Source organism: Macaca fascicularis, chromosome 20 (genome assembly GCF_037993035.2).
Source record: "Macaca fascicularis isolate 582-1 chromosome 20, T2T-MFA8v1.1".
NCBI lineage: Eukaryota > Metazoa > Chordata > Mammalia > Primates > Cercopithecidae > Macaca > Macaca fascicularis.
In genome coordinates, this window is record NC_088394.1 from 70,900,276 (window position 1) to 70,925,544 (window position 25,269).

General features: G+C 49.4%; 1 protein-coding gene across 13 annotated transcripts in view; it reads left to right on the forward strand.

The window, feature by feature from the left end:
- Window positions 1-25,269, forward strand: part of ZNRF1 (zinc and ring finger 1) — a 111,506-nt gene that overhangs the window by 80,269 nt on the left and 5,968 nt on the right. For 8 of the 13 annotated variants that reach the window (XM_005592555.5, XM_015442873.4, XM_074027626.1 and 5 more), the window contains exon 2: window positions 13,058-13,153. In XM_005592555.5, the coding sequence (XP_005592612.1) occupies window positions 13,058-13,153 (96 nt within the window). Of the gene's footprint in view, window positions 1-2,829; window positions 3,040-13,057; window positions 13,154-25,269 lie in introns of all 13 variants that reach the window. The other 5 variants (XR_012429155.1, XR_012429153.1, XR_012429158.1 and 2 more) reach the window with 2 other exon arrangements.

Below are 25,269 nucleotides of genomic sequence, written 5' to 3' on the forward strand. Positions count from 1 at the left end.
AAGGAGTTATAAATCGATATTCATCTTTCTTAGACAGTAGTTAGAGACTTGATTCACATTTCACACTTATGCTGACATTTTCAGCTGCTGCTACTAGTGCTGCTGCTGCCTTTTTTTTTTTTTTTTTGGTAGAGATGGGGGTCTCACTATGTTGCCCAGGCTGGCAGTCTTGAACTCCTGACTTAAAGCAATCCTCCTGCCTCAGCCTCCCAAAGTGTTGGACTTACAAGTGTGAGCCACTGCACCTGGTCAGTTTTCAGCTTCTTGTATCTGCTCAGACTCAGGTCATTGGACCATCATGTCCCTGCCCTTACTTCCCCGTCATTTCCCTCCTAAGTAGCCCTTTAAGGGCCTCTCTTTGGAAGAAATGGGCTAGAGGGTCAAAGGGAAGAGGACCAATGAATGGCCGTAGCTCCTGCTCCTGGTAGGTGCTTTCCCCATTCTTCATGTGACTGGAATGCTGTTGCTGAGGCTCCACCTGGCAGGCTGTAGCCTGGACTTACTGTACAGCAGGGTGGGTTTGATGTCCTCATGCTCACTTCCATGCACACACTGTGCAGTCCTTCCTTTTGTTCCTAGCTGTAGACAAATGTCTTCACTCAGGCTCTTTTGGTTTGCAGTAAGTGGAAAGGAATAAGTTTGAGACAGGGTCCTGCTGTGTCACCCAGGTTGGAGTGCAATGACCCAATCAAGGCTGACTGCTGCCTCAACTTACAGGCTCCAGCCATCCTCCCGCCTCAGTCTCCCAAGTAGCTGGGGCCACAGGCACGTGCCACCATGCCTGGCTAATTTTTATACTTTTGGTAGAGACAGGGTTTCACCGTGTTGCCCACGGTGGCCCTGAATACCTGAGCTCAAGTGATCCACCCGCCTTGGCCTCCTAAAGTGCTGGGATTAGAGGCATGGAATAAATGCACCCGGCCAGGAATAAATTTATTGGGTCTATTATTGGAATTCAGTCTGTATGATTTTTCAAATATTCATATATGTATTTTCATATGTTCGTTGATTCTAAGGCACAGACACTTCACAATTTAACAACTTTAAAATCGAGATTTGTCATATAATCACATCTTAAAATTATAAATATCTGTGGAATACCATATCGAAAAAAATTGTTGGCAGTTTTTCTTCCCTTTCTTGGAGTTTTATAATGGTGCCTCTTACAATTGATGGCATCTTGGAGTCCACAAAATACATTATGTAAGTTCAGCTCATTTTTCACTTTTTTTGCCTGAAGAATTTGTGAATTTCCTCGAATGGACAGATTTACCAGCAAGCTTCAGTATATTTGAGCAGTACCAGATGCAGCCGATAAAATGGTTTACTCTGCACAGAGCATTCACACATCCATCCTTGGTTGGACTTTAAAACAATTCTGGAATAGGAAGGGCACTACTTGACTATTACTAAGTATCTCGTACAAGGCCATCTGGCTAGTGACTGGGAAAGCCTGTTTTCTTCTGATGCCTAGTCTGATTCTCTTTCTTCCATACCAGTCAGTGTAGAATTCAGAAACAGCAGAAATATGTTGGAGTGGAATATACCATGCTTAGAGTAGAAAATGAAGATCACTACTAAGAGGATCTTTATAGTTGGTAAAAATTGAGAATCCTAACACCCAACAGAAGAAAGTGGCTAGGCACAATATTACTAGATTATCATATGGAATACAAATATTGAAAATGACAAGTACCTAGATTGTAGTTGATACAAGGAAGCCTATATTTGTAAAGAGCAGAATATAAATATCCTAACTCCTTGACTCCCAGTGCCAACCATTTACCTCCTTGAGCCAAGCATGGGGGAGGCAGTTGAGGGCCAGGCAAAGTTAGAAAGGCTGAGCTCCAGAGAAAATGCAAAGAGAAGTTAGGAGAAAGAGATAAGAGACCTGGAAGATAGAACCAAGAGATTTGACATACAAGCAGCAGGAGTTCTAGAAAGAAGAAGGTTAGAGGAAGAGTGCCTGAGGCAGGACTGGCCAGGACTAGCTTATGCTGTCATAATACACGGTCCCAGAAGCTCGCTGGCTCAGCTCGGCACATTGATTTCTTCCCGATGCTGCCGCAGACAATGCAGATCCAGAGTGGGGACTCTGCTCACTGTTGTTACTCAGGGACCTGAGCCAGCAGGGGCTTCTTCACAACACCTGCTCCCCGGTCCCTGCAGCAGTCAGGTAGAATGGCGGGTCATGCCCTGGCCCTTTTTTTTTTTTTTTTTTTTTTTGAGACGGAGTCTAGCTCTGTTGCCCGGGCTGGAGTGCAATGGCCGGATCTCAGCTCACTGCAAGCCCCGCCTCCCGGGTTCACGCCATTCTCCTGTCTCAGCCTCCCGAGTAGCTGGGAGTACAGGCACCCGCCACCTCGCCCGGCTAATTTTTTTTTTTTTTTTTTTTTTTTTTTAGTAGAGACGGGGTTTCACCGTGTTAGCCAGGATGGTCTCGATCTCCTGAACTCGTGATCCGCCCGTCTCGGCCTCCCAAAGTGCTGGGATTACAGGCTTGAGCCACCGCGCCCGGCCTGCCCTGGCTCTTAAAGTCCGCTTGGGTGTGTGCACGTTCTTCCACTCACATTTCATTGGCCAAAGCAAATCACAGACCCACTCTTAACTTCGAAGAGAGCGGGCACATACAGTCATTATATATGGATGAAAGGAGGAAGGCTAGAAATATTTGGTGAACAGCATTGATGACTTACCACCAGGGGAAGTAATGAAACATATAGAAGAACATTTCCCTAAAGAAGGAAGACTTGAGTCTGCATAATGAAAGGTAAAACTGATAAGAGAAGACACTCTAAGCATGTCCTGGTAACATTTCTGAACTCTTAGGATGAAGAGAAAAATCTTCAAGCTTTCAGAAGCCAAAGGAACAAATTATTAAGGAAAAAGAGTCACACTGGCACCAGATTTCCTATTTGCAACACCAAGAAGCTAGAAGATGCTGGAATTTCATCTACAGACCACGGGGATAAAAGGAATGCAACTCAAGCATCCTGTACCCAGGCAAGCTATCCATTCAGCTGTCAGAATGAAAGAAAGGTATTTGAGCATATACAAGGATTGAGAGTGAGAGTGTGCCCCCAGCTGTCACCCACTGCCCTTGTCCTTGCGGTGCCTGGATGCTCTGCCCTCACTGTTCTTCTAATACCTCAAGGGCTCTGCATACCTGTCACCTCCTCAGAGGCTGTCCCTGACCGCTGTATCCAAATTAGCACCCCCACCCACTCTGCTTGGCTTTTTCTTCACAACACAGCTCACTGCTTGACACTTTGTTCAATGTTTATTAAAATTTCAAACGTTTGGAAAAGTTGGAAGAAGTTTAACTTATGCATCTTATTTTTTTGTTCATTTTATTGCAGACATCAGTGTACTTCCCTGATATAGATCGTTAACTACAGTTCCACACTTGTTTACAGGTTTTTTTTCTGGTTGAGGTAAAATTTGCAAACAACGAAATCTCAAATCTTAAGTGTGTATTTGGTCGATTTTGACAAACACATACACGTGTGTAACACAGACCCTCCTCATGATATAGAATATTTTTGTCATCCCAGAAAGTTCTCTCATTACCTTCTCAGTGAATCTCCATCCCCACCCTGACCCCTAGAGACAACCACTGTTCTGATTTCTTCCACAGTAGATTAATTTTGCCTTTTCTGGAACTTCATATAATTAGAATCATGTGTGCACTTTTGTGTCCCTCACTTGGCATGTTTTAATTCATCCATGTTGTTGCGTGTATCCGTAATTCATTGCTTTTTATAGCTGAGTAGTGTTTCATTTTATTCCATGGATGTACCACAGTTTCTATATCCATTCTGTTGACCGACATTTGGATTGTTTCCAGTTTTTGCTTGTTAGGAATAAAACTGTGATGAGCATTCTTGTAAATGACTATTTGTAGGCATATGTTGACATTTCTTTTGGGTAAATACATAGATGAGAAATTGCTTGGGTCATAGGCTAGGTGTATGTTTGTTTTGTAAGAAACTACTAGACCTTTCCCCAAAGTGGTTGTGTCATTTTATATTCCCTCAAACACATGTGAGAGTTCCGATTGCTACACATCTTCACCAGCATTACCAACATCTGATGTTGCTAGTCCTTTAAAATTTTTGTTTGGTATTTTAATAGACAGATTTATTGGTCAGTGTTTTCTGGAGAAACAGGTCCAACAGAGTGAGTGAGTGAGAGTGTGTGTGTGTGTGTGTGTGTGTGTGTGTGTGTGTGTGTGTGTAGAGATGTATTATAAGAAATTGGCTCACATGATTATGGAAGCTGAGAAATCCTATGATCTCCCAGCACTTTGGGAGGCCGAGGCGGGTGGATCACGAGGTCAGGAGATCGAGACCATCCTGGCTAACATGGTGAAACCCCGTCTCTACTAAAAATACAAAAAACTAGCCGGGCGTGGTGGCAGGCGCCTGTAGTCCCAGCTACTCGGAGGCTGAGGCAGGAGAATGGCGTGAACCTGGGAGGCGGAGCTTGCAGTGAGCCGAGATCGCACCACTGCACTCCAGCCTGGGTGACACAGCCAGACTCCGTCTCCAAAAAAAAAAGAAAGAAATCCTATGATCTGCCATCTGCACCCTGGAGACCTGGGAAAACTCGTGGAGTATGTAGTTGCAGTTCGAGTTTGAAGGCCTGAGAACCAGGAGAGCTGATGGTGTACGTCCTAGTTCAAGGGCAGGAGAAGACCTGTGTCCCACCTGAAGCAGTTAGGCAGAGAGAGAGTGAAATTTCTCCTCTTTGCCTTTTGATCCTATTCAGGTCCTCAGTGGATTGGATGAGGCCTGCTCACCTTGGGGAGGGCGGTCCGCTTCACTCAGTCTCTGGTTTCAAATGCTGATCTCATCTGGAACCACCCTCACAGACACATCAGAAATAATGTTGAGCCAAATAATCTGGGCACCCCATGACCCAGTCAAATTGATGTATCACAACAGGTATGTAAACACACACACACAGATACATTAAACTTTAATTGTCAGTATGGCTTCTTCTGATGTCTGCTTATGAGAAATTTCTGGGGAAACAGGTGAACCTCCAGGCCCCAGAACAGAACTGCAGAGGTTGAGTCCAGAAGAGAGGTTTTGGAAGAGGCAAAAGCCAGAATTCCTGGGCCTTTCCCAGTCGAGAACGTTCTCTAGGAGAGACTGACTCACACCTCAGCAACTGATAAATTGTGCATTGGCTTTCACTTATTTCTGTGTTGACAGAGAGGGAGTCTGTGTCTTTGAGGGTGAAGAATGTAATACCTACAGCTTAGAAATGTAAAAGAAAATCATCAGGGTTACCCCTTGATCTTTATTTGTAATAAATCCCATTTATTAAAATTAGTTTCTTCAAGTCCCATTTTATTGACACTAAGCACCATGAGGATGTGACAGAAAGATTGAGGCTGGAAACTAAGAACTGAATGCTAAGGACAAAGTCAAGGAGTGGGCGCTCTCTGAGCTCCTCGGCCAAGAGGCACCCTCATCTGCCCGTCTGCCCCAGGACCTCCCATCTGCGTGGCGTGGCTTTCTTTACCCTGGTTGCTTCCTTTGGTTCTTCTACCTTTAGGTGATCCCAGAGACAGGCAGAACTGGGGCAGCCTTTAAAATAGCGCATCAGCATGGGGAGGGGGAGAAGGGAGGGCTGGGGAGGGAAACTGGAGCAACACGCCGCCAGCACATGGTCCCGCCCTGAGAAATCAGGTCTTAAAGGAAAAGGTTGCAGCTTTGGAAAATGAGAAGTGTATCGGTCTCCAGAGCACAAAAACGCGAGTTGATATTGCATGATAAATGTTGTAGTGGATTGGGAGAGTTCTTGTAGCTTGAACCAGTTGCCCCCATCCTTCCTCGGCTGCTCTGTCAAATGGAAGGGCCTGGGTGAAGGGACACCCAGTTACCCTGGTCCAGGAACATGCTTGATGCACATGACCACATCAGCATTCCTGGGATCACTGTTGGTTCACCTAGCAGTGGGCTTACCCAGACATTGTGAGTGTCCCTTTGACCTGACAGTAAGAGGTCATAGATGGCAAGTGCAGTCTTGTCTTCTCTCAAGAGCTTTGTCTCTGGTACAGCCAACCAAATGGCAAAGGATTCCCCACTTAAGGAACTTTTTGAAAGACAGGAAGCAGCTGGACTCTGGCTGATCCAGCTCTCTGCTCAGCTCTTCTGGCTGTGTAAACAGTGAGCTGATCTAATGACAAGAGAAAGAAAGGAAACCAGGTCTCCATTAGAAGGACTCTCTTTGCTTCTCTTGATCGGAAGTGGAGGGATCCTATAGACGCATTTGCTTGGCAGAACCCACCCAGAGCAGAACTGGGTGATTAAGGACACATTCCCCACAGTGCTCTGTCATTCGTTCCTTCCTCATTTGAAGATACTGGCAGAAAAGGACAAGGAACCAGGGGTACGTTCTCTGCCTCTGCCTCTGCCTCTGCTCTGTCTGGTGGGAGGAGATGACAGCCTACAGTGAACCAGTGTCAGGCTTGGCCAGCAAGCCTGACCAAACTGTGACATCTCCCTTCACTGACGGTCGCAAACTTTTGGCAGACACAGCCCCTGTGCAGGGAGCTGCTGGAGCGCTGGCTGGCTGCCCCCCTGGCCTCCAGGGTGTGACGCGCAGAGCCTGGTCTCAGAGGCTTAGGGAGTGTCCTGTAGCTTTCTCCTGAAGGAAAATAAAAAGCATCTCTTACCTGCTCTGAGTGCTGATGAAAGTCTCCTAGGAAATTTGACAAAATCATGCGAGCTGGATGACTTTGCAGACCTTTGGTTTACTTTTGTTTTGCAGGGCTGATTTTAATTTGGTGAGAGCTTTTTTCCAAAATGGACTCAACATTTCCTGGATATTTTAACCTTCAGGTAGCTCATAAATGTCACAGGATTTATCATTCTGTAGGGCTGTAGTGGACGCTTATGGGAAAAGATTTGGGCAGCAGAGTGGGAGAATCCATCTTGGTCATCGGATGACCTTTCAGGAAAGAAAGTGGAGATATTAGTCTTTTCTAGCTGTCTGTGGTTTTCTGTCCTTCTTACCTTTTACCCTTTATTTTCCGTTTAAAAGGTAATCTGCAGATTCAGCATCTTACAACCAGTGCTGTAGGCTCAGTGCCAAACGGAAAGCAGAACTCCAGATTAACAGAGTTCCTAAGGAAAAAAGTGTCCATTGTTTCAGGCTACGAGGTTAGTCAGGACCATAGGGCACTTAAGGAGAAATTGCTGGGACAATGTAGAAGGTTCATAAATGAGTATTCGGTAATAGCTGGTAGTATTTTTGTTCTTTCTGCCATGTAACTCTTCTGTGCTAGTCAGTCAGTAGCACAGCATGTGAGCAAGATTGCAGACTCTTGGTGTCCTGGGCCAGCTCTAGCTCTTTCTGGCCATGTGAATCTTGATCAGGTTATGTACTCTTCTGAGCCTTGATGTCCTCATCTGTAAAATGGCATTAATGGTAGATAGTACCTACCTACCGTATATGAGAAGACACGTAAAGCACCATGGTTGTCCATAGTAATGACTCAATAAACATAAACTATTATTATCATATGCAAGAGTAGGTGCTGCAGAGGTTAAAGAGAGACTGTTGGTTTCCAGTTGGCAGTGTGGCAAGTGCCAGTCACAGTGCACAGTGCTCGAGAAGTTCAAAGGAAACGCTGATGGCACCCAGCAGAGATGGGGCTGCTGGCCACCCCCTAGTGGACTCTGCATAGCCCGTGGCCAGTGTGCCCTTGCCATGGTCTTGAGGATGGCAAAGCCAGGTCGTCATGCAATTTCCCACTCGTGTAATAGACACCAACTTATTCATTTTTGTTTTTTGTTAAGACAAGGTCTCACTGTGTTGGCCAGGCTGGAGTGTAGTGGCATGATCATGGCTCACTGCAGCCTCAACCTCCTAGGCTCAAGCAATCCTCCTGCCTCAGCCTCCCAAGTAGCTGGGACTAGAGGCGTTGCACCATCACACCCAGCTAATTTAAAAAAAAATTTTTTTTTTAATAGAGACAGAGTCTCCCTATGTTGCCCAGGCAGATCTCAAACCCCTGGGCTAAAGTGATCCTTCCACCATGGCCTCCCACAATGCTGGTATTACAGGTGTGAACCACCATGCCCAACCCAGAGTTATTTCTTGAGCTATGCCAAAATAAAACAAAACAGAAACACCAGAGGTAGTAGATACTGGTGTTACTAACCCTGTTTTAGTTAAAGTGTAGGCCTCTTCCTACACCAGTGGTGCTTCCTCTCCAGCTAATATTTCCCAACCTACCTCATTCTTAAAACCCTATGACCAACTCTCCCTACCCTGATGGAAAGGACTTTAGATTTGAAGCACAGAACCCTGAGGCTAGTCTCAGCTGCACCTCCTCAGTTGTGTGACAGTGTGCTACTCAGAGGCCTTCACCAGGGCCCCTTCCCTCATCTGGGCAGTGAGGGGATTACTCTAAACATGTGAGTCTCAGCCCTTTTTTTCTAGGACATGAGTGTCTGGTGACATTCCTTTATAGACCTTCTTGTTGGGTGGCCTACTTCCTAGCACCTTAGCTGTAACTTAACCCCGCTCCTGCACTCAAGGAATCACGCTGGAATACAGGGGAGTAAATGATGCTATTATAGGGATAACCTTGAATCTGTTCTGAGTTCTCAGAAATGTGAGTACCCGTGAGGTGTAGTTTTGTTCTTAGTCACAGGTCACTTGAACGCTACGCAGTGAGAGTGTCAGGGCCTGGAGGCAGAGGGCCTGTCCTAGACCACATCCCTCCTCTCCTCCCACAGCCTCAGCCTGCAGGCAGGTGCCACCTTCCCAGGGTAAAGTGCAGGTATCCTTTAGTTATTTAACGGGTTGCAAAACCTTGGTCTTTGGGGTTGACAAAAACCCCGTGTGACTGTAGAGGGACTTAGGCTGGATCGGAAAAGCATCTTCCGTCTGTGAGACCACCCCATCGAGCTGTGACCCTGGATCTGCATATTTCTAAACTGAGTTAGAAAATAATCAGCCTGGTGTGTTTAGATCCAGCTGTGCAAGAAAACTGGATGGAATTCCCCTCCTTTCTTTACTTTCTTCTGGGGTTTGTTGTTGTTGTTGTGTCCTTTTTGTGGAGAACGGGGTCTCACTGTGTAGCCCGAGCAGGTCTCAAACTCCTGAGTTTAAGCGATCCTCCCATCACAGTCTCTCAAAATGCTGGGATTACAGGCATGAGCCACCACACTAGGCCTGGTCTTCTAGCTTTATTACTGATGGATTTGTAACCACCCAGAGGTTAGAAATACAGCCCTTTCCCAGAGGTCCGCCAAAGTCCTTGGATTGGTAGCATTTCCAAGACTTTTTAGCTGAGATGCTTATATGCTAAGAATCTCTGAGGAAAGAGGTGTGCCATGGAGTCAAGTGTCCACTTTGTAGTTAACCAGGCCCTGAATTTTCTGCCTGGTCGCATAGTTCAAAGCACTGCCAATGAAGGGGAAAAAAAAAAAAAGATTTGGAGAGGACTCTAAGCAAAGTGGTGCATCAGTTAGCCTCCCGTCTCTTAGCACCCTGGGCCACCAGAGTCACGGCTTTTCATGCAGAGTTAGGCACCCAATTAAATAAAAATTTATTATTTTATTATTTTTTTTTAATTGTAGAGGCAGGGTTTCACTATGTTGCTCAGTCTAGTCTTGAACTCCTGAGCTCAAGTGATCTCCCCGCCTTGCCCTCCTAAAGTGCTGGGATTACAGGCGTGAGACACCGTGCCCGGCCACATTCAGCCTTTTATCTGTTTCATAAGAAACGTTGGATGGGCCGGGCGCGGTGGCTCAAGCCTGTAATCCCAGCACTTTGGGAGGCCGAGACGGGTGGATCACAAGGTCAGGAGATCGAGACCATCCTGGCTAACCCGGTGAAACCCCGTCTCTACTAAAAAATACAAAAAAACTAGCCGGGCAAGGTGGCGGGTGCCTGTAGTCCCAGCTACTTGGGAGGCTGAGGCAGGAGAATGGCGTAAACCCGGGAGGCGGAGCTTGCAGTGAGCTGAGATCCGGCCACTGCACTCCAGCCTGGGCGACAGAGCAAGACTCCATCGCAAAAAAAAAAAAAAAAAAAGAAACGTTGGATGACTCATGCCTGTAATCCTAGCACTTTGGGAAGCTCAGGCAAGTAGATCACCTGAGGTCAGGCGTTTGAGATCAGTCTAGCCAATGCGGCGAAACCCCATCTCTGCTAAAAATACAAAAATTAGCCGGGCATGGTGGCACTCACCTGTAATCCCAGCTACTCGGGAGGCTGAGGTGAGAGAATCTCTTGAACCCTGCAGGCAGAGGTTGCAGTGAGTGGAGATCGTGCCACTGCACTCCAACCTGGGCTGCAGAGTGAGACTCCATCTCAAAAAAAAAGAAAAGAAAAGAAAAGAAGAGAAATGTTGTAGATGGTTATCACTAGTGTGAATTAAAACTGCATGTGGAGGGCCGGGCGCGGTGGCTCAAGCCTGTAATCCCAGCACTTTGGGAGGCCGAGGCGGGTGGATCACGAGGTCAGGAGATCGAGACTATCCTGGCTAACATGGTGAAACCCCGTCTCTACTAAAAATACAAAAAACTAGCCGGGCGTGGTGGCGGGCGCCTGTAGTCTCAGCAACTTGGGAGGCTGAGGCGGGAGAATGGCGTGAACCCGGGAGGCGGAGCTTGCAGTGAGCCGAGATCACGCCACTGCACTCCAGCCTGGGAGACACAGCGAGACTCCGTCTCAAAAAAAACAAACAAACAAAAAAAAAACAACTGCATATGGAAAATTTGACGAAAAATGAACACACGAGTCCAGTCTTTACGACAGTACAGTGAACTCTTGAACTACGTGGGGGGCTCTGACTCCTACACAGTCAAAAATCTGCATATAACTTTTTCTTTTTTTTTTTTTTTTTTTTTTTTTTTGAGGCAGGGTCTTGCTCTGTCCCCTAGGCTGGAGTGCAGTGGCAAGAACATGGCTCACTGCAGCTTTGACCTCCTGGGCTCAAGCAATTCTCCCACCTCAGCCTTCCAAGTACCTAGGATTACAGGTACACACCACCACTCCCGGCTAATTTTTTTTTTTTTGTAATTTTTGTAGAGACAGGCTTTCGCCATGTTGCCTAGGCTAGTCTCAAACTCCTAAGCTGAAGCAGTCTGCCCGCCTCAGCCTCCCAGAGTACTGGAATTACAGGCGTGCACCACCACACCCAGCCCTGTGTATAACTTTGGACTCCCCCACAACTTAACTACTAATAGCCTGCTGTTGACCAGAAGCCTTACCAATAACATAAACAGTCGATGAAGATGGATTTTGTATGTTATAAATGTATTATATACTGTATTACAATAAAGAGAGTGAAAATAAAATGTTATTAAGGAAATGATAAGGAAGTGGCCAGGCACGGTGGCTAACACCTGTTGTAATCCTAGCACTTTGGAAGGCTGAGGCCAGGAGACTGTTTGAGCCCAGGGGTTCAAGACCAGCCTAGGCAACACAGCGAGACCCCATCTGTAATATTTAAAAAATTTTAATAACATTTAAAAATATATATAAGGAAGAGAAAATATATTTACTGTTCGTTAACTGGAAGTGGATCATCATAAAGGTCTTCATCGTCTTCACATTGAGTAGGCTGAGGAATAGGAGGAGGAGGAGGGGTTGGTCTTGTGTCTCAGGGTGGCAGAGGCGATAGAGAATCCACATGGAAGTGGAGCCCCGCCATTCTAGCCCATGTTGTTCAAGGGTCAGCTATTGTTAGATGTGCCACATAAGGAAGTCCAGGCTGGGCGGTCAGGAATCACAGTCACAAAAGGGAGAAGCTGTGATGTGCACAATTTAATGCAGACAAATAATATTTCAGTGGCAACAGATCTTTTTGATAGAATTTATATGGAAAAGAATTGATCCATTTGAAAATCATTTCAATGAAAGTAGAATGGAAAATATTAGAAATAATTCATCTGTGTTGTATGGAAAAATGGATCAAGGGATTAGGTTTGCTTAACAGAGTTCAACTCGGAAGATTCTCAACCAAAATTCTCCAGTATGGGTACAATTCTGTATCATTTGAAACTCTTTGGATGTGTAAGCAGTTCATACTGCCTTGGGAATGAAACGGCAGGATCACAATACCCGATACTGGCCTGGTACCATGAAATAGCTGTTACTCTTGGTGGCATTTGGCTAAGGCTCGTGTGGCATCTGGGAGCACTTTGGAGGGCCACCCCTCAGCTCACACACATCTCAAAGGACAGTGGCCTTAAGCCACAAGGGAGGCAGAGGGGGCTGTGAGTGAGGGAGAGAGGTGCTACCTGGCATGGGCGGCCGAGGCTGGGAGCTGGGTGAGGGATGAGATTCCTCCCAGGGTGATCCAACCAAGTGGCTGAAAGGCTGTGAGGCAGAAGGATGTTAAACTGTTATGCAAAGGCTGAGTTTCCAGGTGCCTTAGTTTGATGCCTCCCTACCCCATTGTCCACCAGACCCCTCTGAGAAAGGGTCTAAAGCAAATAAAATTCAAGTCAGGTGTCAGTGACCTTGGTTAAACCTTAATGAGGGACATAAGGCAGGGAGAGCCCTAGTGAAAGCTGGTAGTCAGTCAAAGGCTGCAATCAAAACGGCAAATGCCACTGGGCACGGTGGTTCACGCCTGTAATCTCAGCACTTTGGGAGGCTGAGGCAGGCGAATCACCTGATGTCAGGAGTTCAAGACTAGCCTGGCCGACATAGCGAAACCCCATCTCTACTAAAAATATAAAAATTAGCCAGGCATCGTGGCGGACACCTGTAATCCCAGCTACTTGGGAGGCTGAGGCAGGAGAATCACTTGAACCCGGGAGGCGGAGGTTGCAGTGAACTGAGATTGTGCCACTGCACTCCAGCCTGGGCGACAGAGTGAGACTTCGTCTCAAAAAAAGAACAAAAAAAGGCAAATGCTCAAATGAGTCCTTGAAGGAGGACAGATCTAGGGTCTGTTCCAATGGTCATCCTCTACATTGACCCTGAGCCCACACAGCTGTCATTCGAGAGTGTCCACATGTACTGTGGATGTACTGGATCTGGAGAAAACATTTCATCCCGTTCTCCTCTCTTGCAGGTTTCAAGTGCCCCATTTGCTCCAAGTCTGTGGCTTCTGACGAGATGGAAATGCACTTTATAATGTGTTTGAGCAAACCTCGCCTCTCCTACAACGGTAAGGGCTTGGCTTGCCTCACCAGCCTCCAGAGCATCCATCGGGGGAGCCGGCCAGTTCTGGGGGGAGCCTCCAGTCGAGGGTGGCTCTGGGCCGTATTTTCACCCTGCCCTCTGGCAGGTGTCCTTGAGTGGTGGTGAGGAAGTGGACTGTTCAGGGAGCCTTGCTGCTCAAGTCAGAGAGGAAGAGGAGCAGGACAAGGAAGGAAGGCCCAGGGGTCAGGTCCGAGGCCTGGGAAGGCTCTCAGGTTGCTCAGTTAGTCCCCTGCCTCTCTGCAACTCAGTTCTGAGGACTTTGGCTGGGAGATGCAGCCATTCCTTCACCCGTCACACACTTGACTGTGGAAGGCCCCAAGACAGCCAGATGTCCTCCACGGCTCAGAGGAGGGGCCCAGAGCAAGCACCCACCCTCCTTGGGGAGGTGGGTGCTATGTGCTGGTGGCATGTACAGAGTGCCGGGAGGCTGGTCATCTCATTGTCATGTTCGAACTCAGACGAACACCTGATTTAGTCCTATGACTCCACACCAGAGAGCTTGACGGGGAGTATGTGTGACGTAGAGATGTTCTGGGGATTGAAAATGCGGATGGGCCACCTTGCTGCTCCACCCCGGCCATGTTGCCTCCTACCTTGGAGGCTGCCTCAGAGCTGAACAGCGAATACCGCAGTGGGTAGGATCCTGAGGGCAGGGGATTTCAAAACACCCAAGTTAACCTAACAGGACGCCTCTGGGGAACAAAATGACTGTCAACATCTGCCTAGCATGCTGTGCATAAGACTTTGGAGTTCAGCTGATGTGAGTTCGAATCTCCCTCTACCACTCACTGTCTACAGTCTTGCAGTGTACACTCACTGTCTACAATCTCAGCTTAGCGGAGCCTCAGTTTTCTGGTCTGTAAAATGTGGATAGCAATACTTGGTTCATAGGATTGTCAGAACTGGGTAAGAGATGGCACATGAAGCTCTTTGGTACAGAGTCTGGCACATGGTCAGTGCTTGGGAAGTTATAGCTGCCATGAAAGATGTGAGACCTTCTATAGGTTTCTTTTTGCAGTTTTCCAGAGCCCACAGACTTCTGCTCAGTGCTGCTCAGCCCATGCCATGGCTGACCCTTGGTTTTCCATGCTTAGTGTTTAGTCTGGTCTCCAAACCATGTTCATCAGAAAACGGCGTCTTCCACTAGAACAGGCAGTGGACCTGAGTGCGCTCCAACCCCGGTCCTGGCCCACCTTCCCAGATTCAAGTCATAGTAGTGGTTGGAAAAAGAGTTCTTGGATTTCCGAGAGCATCTGAGGACTGGATGACTTGCAACCAGCCCGGCAAGAATGTTTCCTGGGGAGACTCTTCTCTGCCCTGCAGCCTCTTCACTCCCAGAAGGCTCTTTCCCCTACAAAGCATGAGCCTAGGAGGGATCATGGTCTCAGAGCATCTCCTGGGAGGTAACTGACTAATGGCATCCACTCGGGTCTCCTGAAAACTTCTCTTTTAATTACTTGTTCAGCCAAAAGACTCTGGATGCAGGTGGGCATATTACCCACGTGGCTCAGCTCTATGCGTCTGTTAGCCCATGCTCAGGTGGGAGGACCAGCACGGCCCTCCCCTGGGCATCATAGCTGTGGTCTGGGAAGCCCCTTTCCTCCCCAGGGGACAGCCCCTCCTTTCTCCTGGGCTGACTGCTGCTGAGCCTCTAAGTCTGTTGTCACATGTGCTTCAGGCTTCGCGTCAGTCCTGTCGCGTGCATGCTGTCAGGACGCTCAGGCTCGGCTTTGTCCCTGTTTGCCGTCTCCGCCTGGGACCAGGGAGGGAGAGGAGCCTTCCCTGCGTCTCACAGCCCTCCCCAGCCACGGCCTCAAAAACCCTATTCACTTCTTTCCCACATGTGTGGAGACCTCATGAAGTCCTCCGTTTGTCCTGTGGGTTGCTAGGGCGTTCTCTGTAGACACTGCGTTTGTTGTAGGAAGAATACAAAGAAGCCTCAGAGGGGCTCAGCCTGAGAAAACCTGGTTCTCAGCAAGAACTTTGCAAGCGCAGCCGTGGAGGACAGAGTGCTCTTGGGCCCCCATGCCCCAAATGCAGAGTTACCCCCACTGCCCTGTAGAGAACAGGGAAGGTGAGCCTCTCCAGCTCCTCTGCCAGAGAACTGCCTGGGACGCCACCATGTGTCCCCATGTCCCCCTCTGTATCAGCACTTGAGTGCCTGGTGCTGTTGGTTCACCCCCCTACACCCCACCACCGGCAGCCTCACCCAAGGCTACAGAAACCACACTGGGAGCCGGGGCCCCCTTAGAGGAAGGGGAGGTTGGCCAGCCAGCCTGAGGCATGACCACTGCTCCTCTGGTTCTGGTTCTAGTTTTTCCTTTGTCCTGGAATTGAGAAGCAGGCCACCTCCTCAAGGGTGTGTGTGTCTCTGTATGTGTACGTGTGTGTGTGTGTGTGTGCGTGTAAACTAGAGGCTTTACACCTAAGGATCTTTTTTGCAAAAGCCAGTCCTTTACCACTGAAGGCAAAGAGAGGCCGGTTGTCTCCAGTCCTTCCAGTGGACTTTGTCTCAAGGTGGTGAAGTGCTTTGTTCAGAAACAATGGTCCGGCCCTCTGTGGACACTGTTCATGTGGTATGGACTCCTCATGTTCAGTCTTTGTCTTCTCTGAAGACCCTAAACCTTCCAGGTAAGAAGAGAGCATTTGCTTCCGGGGGTGTGTGTGGAGTGGGCATCCCCAGGCACGCCCAGGGCCTGCTCCAGCTCAGAGGGAGCACAGACCGTGGGCCAAGGTTCAGGAGCTCCGATGTTTTCTCCGTGATTTGTCATCATCCCACCCTCACCTGCTGCATGTTACCTTTTCTAATTTAAAAAAAGACTTCAGAGTCAGAGGTGTGAGTTCTTGGAATCTTTCTGGAAAGGAGGTGAGGTGGGGCTTTCTTAGAGAGTGAAGAGATTTCTTATGAAGATTCACTAGAACTCCTGGTCACTCCCCTGAAGACTTCCCATTTACACACACACTTTCTGTGGTTGTTGGCACCAATTGCGGAAATTTTTAGAAAATTTATGATGGTTATATAAGATGAAATTTAGTTAACCACCAAAGGAAAAAAGTAGAAACCTCCTAAATGAGGCAGATAGAAAGTAGTATTTTTCTTATTATGAGGGTTGGCCTGAGTGGTGGGTTGGAAGGCCTCCAGTAGCTGCCTGCCAGCTTAGAAAAAACACAACTTACGAAAGGCAAGACTAGTTTAACTGGTTTAGCCAGTGCCTGATGCTCTGAGGACAGGCACCTGGCTGGGGAGGTTTGGGAATGTGCTGAGCCCCTGCTGGAGGGGCAGGGAAGGGCAGTGCTCTGGGGTCAGTGCTCGACCCCAGAGCACTGAACGTTAAACCCCCGTCCTCCTAAGTGCCTTCCTGGAAGGTGAGGATAATGTATAGAAGGGAGGGGGTTTGTTGGTTCTTTTTTGTGGGTAAGATGGATCAACCCGAATGGGTCTTTTAATTTCTCTCCCTTTCTAACATCTCTGTTTGTGACTCTGAGAGTGAGGGACCGTGCCCTAAAGAATACGCACTCACATTTTTACCCTGAGTCTCTGGGCTAGCAGAACAAGCGTGGAGATGGGGGTCTGACTGACGATGCTCTGAATGGAAGAGCATCGTAATCCTGTGGAGTCGTGCAGATGACCGACTGTTAACTGAAAGCTTAGGGGTCCTCGGCCTAGGGAGAATCTGGGGGGCGGCAGGTTCATTTGCCAGCAGCACCAAGGAGAGCTCCCTTCAGCTGTGTTCTGGGGGGCGGAAGCCCATGCCCAGCTTCTTAAGTCATGATGCCCTCTTCCTCCCCTCTGCCAAAGGCCATTGCCCCCATCTTCAAGGCTCTTGAGATGCTAAATGTCACACAAGCTATCTTTTAAAGTCAAAGGAGGCCGGGTGCAGTGGCTCACGCCTGTCATCCCAACACTTTGGGAAGCCAAGATTGCTTGAGCTCAGGAATTTGAAACCAGCCTGGGCAACATAGTGAGACCCCATTTACTAAAAATAAAAATTTTGTCTGACATGGTGGCAAGCGCCTATAGTCCCAGCTACTCAGGAGGCCGAGGTGAGAGGACCACTTGAGCCCAGGAGATCGAGGCAGCAGCGGGCTTGATCACGCCACTGCACTCCAGCCTAGGCAGCAGAGTTTGACCCTGTCTCAAAAAATAAAATATAAAATAAAAATGTGAGAGGATCTGGCTTCCTGGAAAAGCAGAAATGGCTCCGGCTGTAGCCTGCCCTGTGCCTGCAGACACTTCTTTGTCCCGTGTCTCCTCCTCTCAGAGACCCTGTGGTCAGGATGAAAGCACCCTACCCTTTCCCTGCCTGGGGAAACTGGGTGCTGGCTGAGGAGTTTGCCCAGCCTTGCTTGGGGCACTGCCCAGAGCCATTGTTAGATGCTATACGGGCTGGAATCAGGCTGGACAGGCTGGAGTCAGACCGCGGAGGTGTCTGTCCTGTTACTCCTCCTACAGGAGGGCAGGGAGGGGCAGGCGACCGCTCACCCAAGGTGTCCAGTTGTTGCTGACCAGCTGCACCAACCGCCAGACTGGCCACTGCTGGGTGCATGAGGAGCGAAAGCGATGAGGGCAGGCCTGCGGGGCGCTGACACAAGTGGGGAAACCAGAAACAGGTGGCTACAGGAAAGGGGACTGTGGGAGGGAGCTGTGGTGGCCTCAGTAGGAAAGTATGAAGCACTCCAGGCCTGAGCTTTAGTTGGCTGTCCCCACTATCCTCATTGCAGGTGACCTAGCTCACCAAAACAATTGTATTGCACTTCAAAGGCCTGGGGAGTTGGATGGGCCGCTGCTAGTAGGCCATGCTCTCTGCTCAAGGTCACCCCGTTGCCTGAAGAGCACAGCCCCCCAGATTTCCCAAAAGGGGAGCTGACAAGGCCTGGCATGGGTGGCACTGCCCTGTCCTGTCCTTGGCAGACTGGGCCAGCAGCTCTGCATGCTGAAGAGGCGGCAGGACCAGGCACTCCACCGAACCTAGGCTGGAAATGAGGCCAGAGGGCGGAACCTGAGCCTCTGCGTCATTTGCTAGGGGTTTCCCCTCTGACTCCCACCTTCCTTCTCTGTGGGCCCGTAATGTCCACCAGGCCCAAGTGGAGATGGAGAGGTATGTTCCTGCATTCAGCTGCTGCCTCGGAGCTGCACGAGCTTTCCCTCCCAGCCAGGCGCAGACCTGTGTCTGCAGCTGTGTGAGCCTCATCCCTCCATACTTCTAGCAGCTCCAGGGTCTCTTGAGGATGTGTTGCCAGAGCTCTCCGCAGGACACTCAAGCCTGGTGTGGTGGAGGGCAGGTGTGTGTCTGTCCTGTCTGGTCTGTTCACTCAGTGACCAGGTTCCTGCATCCACCTTGGGCCCCCTGCACACACTTCACAGAAAGGGGGAGATGTGAGTGAAGTGCCTGTGAGATGGGTGGTGTTTTCCAGCCCTGAGGGAAGACACCCTTATGGACTGGTCTTTTAAGGAAAAGGGGCCGGTCACTGGGTGGCAGAAACTTGGGCTTGGGAGTCATCAACACTTAGCAGCTGCATGAGCTTATCCGGAGATCCCCACAGGGGTTTTAGGAGTCATGATCTGTGTGTCTGGGGAGTTACCTGCATATAGCTGGCTCAGAGAAGTAAGGCTGTTTTTCTCCTCCTCCTGGATATCTTTGCTTTGACAAATAGCAGCTGTCAGAAGCACCGTGCCTGGATCCCAAGGAGGGAGCAGAAGATGCCACCGCCTCCCACCCCCAGCCCATCACAGGCATCATCCCTCCCTCCTGTTTTGGCTCTAGGGCTGTGCCTGCCATTCTGGTTTGGTTCCCTGGTCTGGTTAGAGGGACAGGCACTGGCACCATCCCCGGCCAGGCCAAACACACTTCCAAGCTCCCCCTTGGGCAGTGACATTGGCTGGTGTTGTACAGTGGTGTCAGGAAACTTGGGAGGTGCTTGAGAGCTAGTAAGAAAAGGGCAGAACCCAAATGGCAGAACGTTTGGCTTTGTTCCTGTGTTCTTATCCGGCAGCATTTGGTTTTTTGTTTGTTTGTTTAATTTTTTTTTTAATTTTTTATTTTTTTGAGACACAGTCTCACTCAGTCACCCAGGCTGGAGTGCAGTGGTGCAATCTCGGCTCACTGCAAGCTCTGCCTCCCGGGTTCACGCCATTCTCCTGCCTCAGCCTCCCGAGTAGCTGGGACTACAGGTACCCGCCACCACGCCCGACTAATTTTTTCTTGTATTTTTTAGTAGCAATGGGGTTTCACCGTATTAGCCAGGATGATCTCGATCTCCTGACCTCGTGATCCACCCGCCTCAGCCTCCCAAAGTGCTGGGATTTCAGGTGTGAGCCACCGCGCATGACCATCCGGCAGCATTTGTTGAACTCCTTCTCTGGGGGCCTGGAGATACCAGGGGACATTTGACTCCATCTGCCACAGAGTCTCAGTTTGTGTGGGCCAGGAGCCTAGATTTTGTGCTGCAAGGCCGCCGCCATGGCTTTTCTCTGACTGCGGGCAGCAGGTTCGCATCAGATGCGTCTGGAAGTCTTGTAGGAACCAGTTGATAGTCAAGCATCAGCTTCAGCCATTTCCACTTCCCTGCTAGGATCCCGGGGACATCCGGAGGCCACTAACTCCCACAGCCCCAGGGGTGGGGACAGGAAGTTGTACTCGGCCCACTCCAACCTCTTGCTGGGTTTGTGTGCCTCCTGCCTTCTGCCATGGAAGAATGCTGCTCCCTGGGCACTGGGCTCTGTGTGGGCACTGCTGGCTTCCCCATGCAGTCTGAGTGGAAGCCCACGACTCCTCCCTATTGCCAGGAACCTCCAGGTGGCCTTTTGCAGCCAGTGGCTCTTGGTCCCAGTGAAATGTGCTCCCTGCCATGTGCCAGCCTGCATGGGGTGCCTGCACATTTTAGTTCTTCCCACCAGTGCCGCAGACTCAGGCCAGCTGGTAAGGCACAACACTGCACTGCATAAAACCGCCTTGTGGAGTGGTGAGGAAAAGCTGCCTCTAACCTTCCTGTGCTCAAGTCCGAGTCCTTTAGTGCACAGGCCTTCTGTCCCAGGACAAGAAGAATCGCCCTCGTGCCCCCTGCCTTTCCCCTTCCCCTTCCCCTTCCCTTTCCACCAGTGAGGTTCAGTGCAAAAAGAAAGGAGAGTGAAGTACAGTCTTGTTATACAGCGCCTAAGCCTTATCCTCATACCTGCCTGTCCCTTCCCTGAATCCATCACCTCCTGCGGGGCGATGAGGGAGACCGCCTGTGCCCTCCTGGAGCTGACACAGATGGGGAGAGAATACACCTGGTGTGGGAAGCTGTATGGGACGCAGATAATTCTAGCTAGTCCCTTCGGCTCACAGTGGAGTTACTAATCAGTAGGAGAAAATGCAAAGGGAAACTACTTCGGAATCAGTAATTGCTGTGTTCCCAGGAAATCCTCCTTAAGTATGGAGGGGAAGGAATGCTTTAGAGGAAACTAAGGGCTGTAGCCCATACACTCATGTCATAGATGAGGTGCCCAAGACAAAGAGAGTAGGGAATACAGGTCCAAGAATGTCAGCAGGATGACTCTGTCCTCACTAAGCTATGCCGTTTTTCCTCCCATCTATGTTGAGGTTTTTCCCTCTGTTTTATTATGAAGAATGTCAAACACACAGCAAAGTTTTTATGTTTTTTGAGACAGTCTCATTCTGTCACCCAGGATGGAGTGCAGTGGCACAATCTTGGCTCACTGCAACCTCTGCCTCCCATGTTCAAATGATTCTCCTGCCTCAGCCTCCCAAGTAGCTGGGACTACAGGTGCGTGCCACCATGCCTGCCTAATTTTTGTTTTTTTGGTAGAGACAGGCTTTCACCATGTTGGCCGCACTGGTCTCAAACTCCTGACTTCAGGTGATCCATCTGCCTCAGCGTCCCAGAATGCTGTGATTACAGGCGTGAACCACTGCACCCGGTGTACAGCAAAGTTGAAAGTGTGTAAAGAACACCCCTATTGCTGGGGCATGATGGCTCACACCTGTAATCCCAGCACTTTGGGAGGCCAAGGTAGGTGGGTCATGAGGTCAAGAGATCAAGACCATCCTGGCCAACATGGTGAAACCCCGTCTGTACTAAAAATACAAAAATTACCCGGGCATGGTGGCGCACACCTGTAGTCCCAGGTACTCAGGTGGTTGAGGCAGGAGAAACGCTTGAACCCGGGAGACAGAGCTTGCAGTGAGCTGAGATCCGGCCACTGCACTCCAGCCTGGGCGACAGAGCGAGACTCCGTCTCAAAAAAAACGAGAACACCCCTGTTAGACAACACAGGCACCACCTGGAGTCTGCAGTGTACTAGACCCGTTTATCCATCCACCAACCCATCTTATCCTTCTGATGCATTTCATAGTAAAATGCAAACACCAGTATGCTTCCCTGTCGGGGTTTTTAACTAAAGTAGTGCACATTCGAGGCCGGGCGCAGTGGCTCACACCTGTAATCCCAGCACGTTGGGAGGCCGAGGCGGGTGGATCACGAGGTCAGGAGATTGAGACCATCCTGGCTAACACGGTGAAACCCCGTCTCTACCAAAAATACAAATAATTAGCCGGGCGTGGTGGCGGGCGCCTGTAATACCAGCTACTTGGGAGGCTTAGGCAGGAGAATGGCGTGAACCCGGGAGGCAGAGCTTGCAGTGAGCCGAGATCGCACCACTGCATTCCAGCCTGGGTGACAGAGCAAGACTCCGTCTCAAAAAAAAAAAAAATAGAAAAAAAGAAAAAAATAAAGTAGTGCACATTCGAACACTACAGAAGTACATAAAAGGATTTTTCTCCAGGTCCTCCTTTCCTCTACCACTATGAAAGTGTGTGCATCCTTCCAGACGTTGATCTGTGCCTACACACGCATTTGAATATGTATGGTAGCTAGTGCTTTCAAGCAGGGGGATCACGCCCATGTGTTCATCCACTACTTGCCATGTTTGGAGTCTGAGGGGACAGACACTCCAGCAGCAGACTCTGTGCCATCCCCCTTCTCAGTTTGTGTCGCCCTTTCAGGCGGGCCCTCAGGCTAGCCAGGTGTTCCAGACAGAAAATGACCACAAGTTGTCCTGGTGGCCAGGAAGCGAGTGACTTCTCTCGCAACTCATGTGCCTGGGGACTTAAAGATCGAATCGGTTCCATTTTATGCTTTTTCCTTGGGGTTCCTGGTAGGGGGCTTTGAGGAGTGGAAGCCATAGGCTTCTGGGCCTTGAAGAATCTTCATTTTATGGGCCCCAGGTGTTTGCCTTTCCACCGAAATAATAAGAGAACACAAAGAAACAGCAATGAGAAGGCCTCTCAAGCAGAGGGTCCCAGTCCCAGCCCCACCATCTGCGAACCCTCTCATGAGGTGTGTGACTTCCTTGGGCTTCCGGATCCTCATTCGCAAAATGAGAATAACACCGGGTGACCTGCCCAGCTTGGAATATGGTGAGGCTCAAAGGAAAACACGCACACGTGTTTGTCATTGGCAGTGTTCGGGCAGTTAAGCTCCTTTAGTGATGGAGAAGGGATCCTGCCACAAGCTCTGCCTTCTTCACAGCCGAGACACCGCTCTCCTGATATTTCCCCTGTGGCGTGGAGAACTTCTGGGTCGCCTTTTGTTCACGCCGCCTCTTTCACCTGCCCTTCAAATTCTCATGTCAGCCTGGGTTTGTCTTCTGCCTTCTTTGGATTTTGGTCTGAACTTTCTCCCCGGACTGCCTCTTTATCCCACATCCATGCCTGGCACCCATGTCTCTGTTCCAAACCTCAGCTCTAGGCTTCAGCAGCCTCCTGGAGGTCTCCATCAGCTGGCCAGGCCTCCTCCCACCCAACTCAGAATCCGTCCCTTCCTTCTCATGCTTTCCTTCTGGGCACCCTCCCTTAGCGCAGGCACCTGCTGTTTGCCCCACTGCCCCCATCGGCACACGCAGGGCTGCTGCGCACTCCTTGTTGTCAGCCCCAGTCACCACAGCAGAACACAAGGCTGTTCCCTGTGCCCAGAATCTCCCGTCACCACCCCAGCCTCATCCATCCTCAGCCTTCTCCAAAGCCTTCCTGGAACAGCCTGATGAGGCCTCTTTCTCCATTCCCTCGCCCCTGGGCCTGCGCGTCAGAAGATGTCCTGGAAGTCCTCACGCTGTGCCTTTCGGTCTCCTCGTTCGGCATCCCTACTAGTCTGTGAGCTGCTTGAATCCCAAGATCACGACTATTCACTGTCGCCGGCACGCAGAATGTCATAGGACTTAATAAAAACCACTGGGTTCCCACAGGTGCAAGTAGCTTCCTTCCATTTCTTCTTTTTGGGATGGTGAGCAGGGTCATTTTTGTTTCTTTCTTTTTAAACATTGAGATGAAATTCACCATAAAATTAACCATTTTTATATGTGCAATTTAATAGCATTTAGGACATTCACAACCCCCATCTTTATCTGGTTCCAAACACTTCATTGCCCCACAAGAAAACCTCTGATGTGATTCCACTTATATGAGGTAGCTAAAATAGTCAAACTTATAGAAGCAGAGAGGAGAAAACTAGTGGCGGCCAGGGGCTGGGCGAGGGGGAGGGGAGTGGTGCATTAATGGGTGTAACATTTTAGTTATGCAAGATGAGTAAGTTCTAGACATCTCCCGTACAACATAGTGTCTACAGTTGACAATACTGTATTGTATACTTGAAGATTTATTAAGAGGATACAGCGGCCGGGCGCGGTGGCTCACGCCTGTAATCCCAGCACTTTGGGAGGCCGAGGCGGGCGGATCACAAGGTCAGGAGATCGAGACCATCCTGGCTAACACTGTGAAACCCCGTCTCTACTAAAAATGCAAAAAATTAGCCGGGCGAGGCGGCGGGCGCCTGTAGTCCCAGCTACTCGGGAGGCTGAGGCAGGAGAATGGCGTGAACCCGGGAGGCGGAGCTTGCAGTGAGCCGAGATCGCGCCACTGCACTCCAGCCTGGGCGACTAAGCGAGACTCTGTCTCAAAAAAAAAAAAAAAAAAAAGGAGGATACAGCATATGTTAGTCTTACCACAAAAAAGTTTTTAAAAGGGGAAAAATGGGTCGGGCGTGGTGGCTCATGCCTTAATCCCAGCACTTTGAGAGGCCAAGGTGGGCAGATCACAAGGTCAGAAGTTCAAGACCAGCCCGGCCAACATGGTGAAAGCCATCTCTACTAAAAATACAAAAATGAGCCAGACGTAGTGGTGGGCGCCTGTAATCCCAGGTACTTGGGAGGCTGAGACAGAAGAATCACTTGAACCCAGGAGGCGGGGATTGCAGTGAGCCGAGATAGTGCCACTACACTGCAGCCTGGGCAACAAAGTGAGACTCCACCTCAAATAAAAGGGTGGGGGAAAGAAAACCCCTTCCCCATTAAGTAGTCACTCCCCGTTTCCCCCGTCCCCAATCCCAATCTCCTTTCTCTCTATGAATGTATCTATTCTGGACATTTCATATGAGTGGGTTCATACAATAGGTGGTTTCTTTTACTTTATGTAATATTTTTGACATTTATCCATGTTGTAGCATGTGGCAGTTCTTCCTTTTCCTGACTGAGTAGTATTCCATCGTCTGGATACATCATCTCTGTGGATCCGTTGCACAGCTGGTAGACACTGGGTTGTTTCCACCTTTGGGCTGTTGTGAACAACGCTGCTGTGAACCTCCATGCACAAGGATTTTCTTGGGGACCAGTTTCTTCCTCTCATTCTTGCCTCCTACCACTCTCTCCATTACCATATTTTTCTAAACCAGACATCAGCGCACCAGCTGCGTGTGTGTTTAGGGAAAGCATCTGTGGAGGGAAACAGCTTGCCTCATGTTGCCCCTGCTTCGTGTCTACCCTTCTCCAAGCCTTTTTTGTCCACTGTCACCTAGGCTTTTGGTTAATTGCATGTTGGGATTAATCCCATTTTGTCTTTGGGTAATTAACATGTGGTGTCCACGCATTATCTATCTCCATGGTGAGAGTCAAGGTCCCTCTTGGGTTTCTGTGTCCCCTGCAGAGCCGAGCACAGCTTGGGGCAGCTTAGCAGTTCCCTAGTTCCTAGGCTCTCACCTGCCCCGTGCCACCTGTCCACTGGTGACTAACCCTCTTGCACTCTCCCCTGT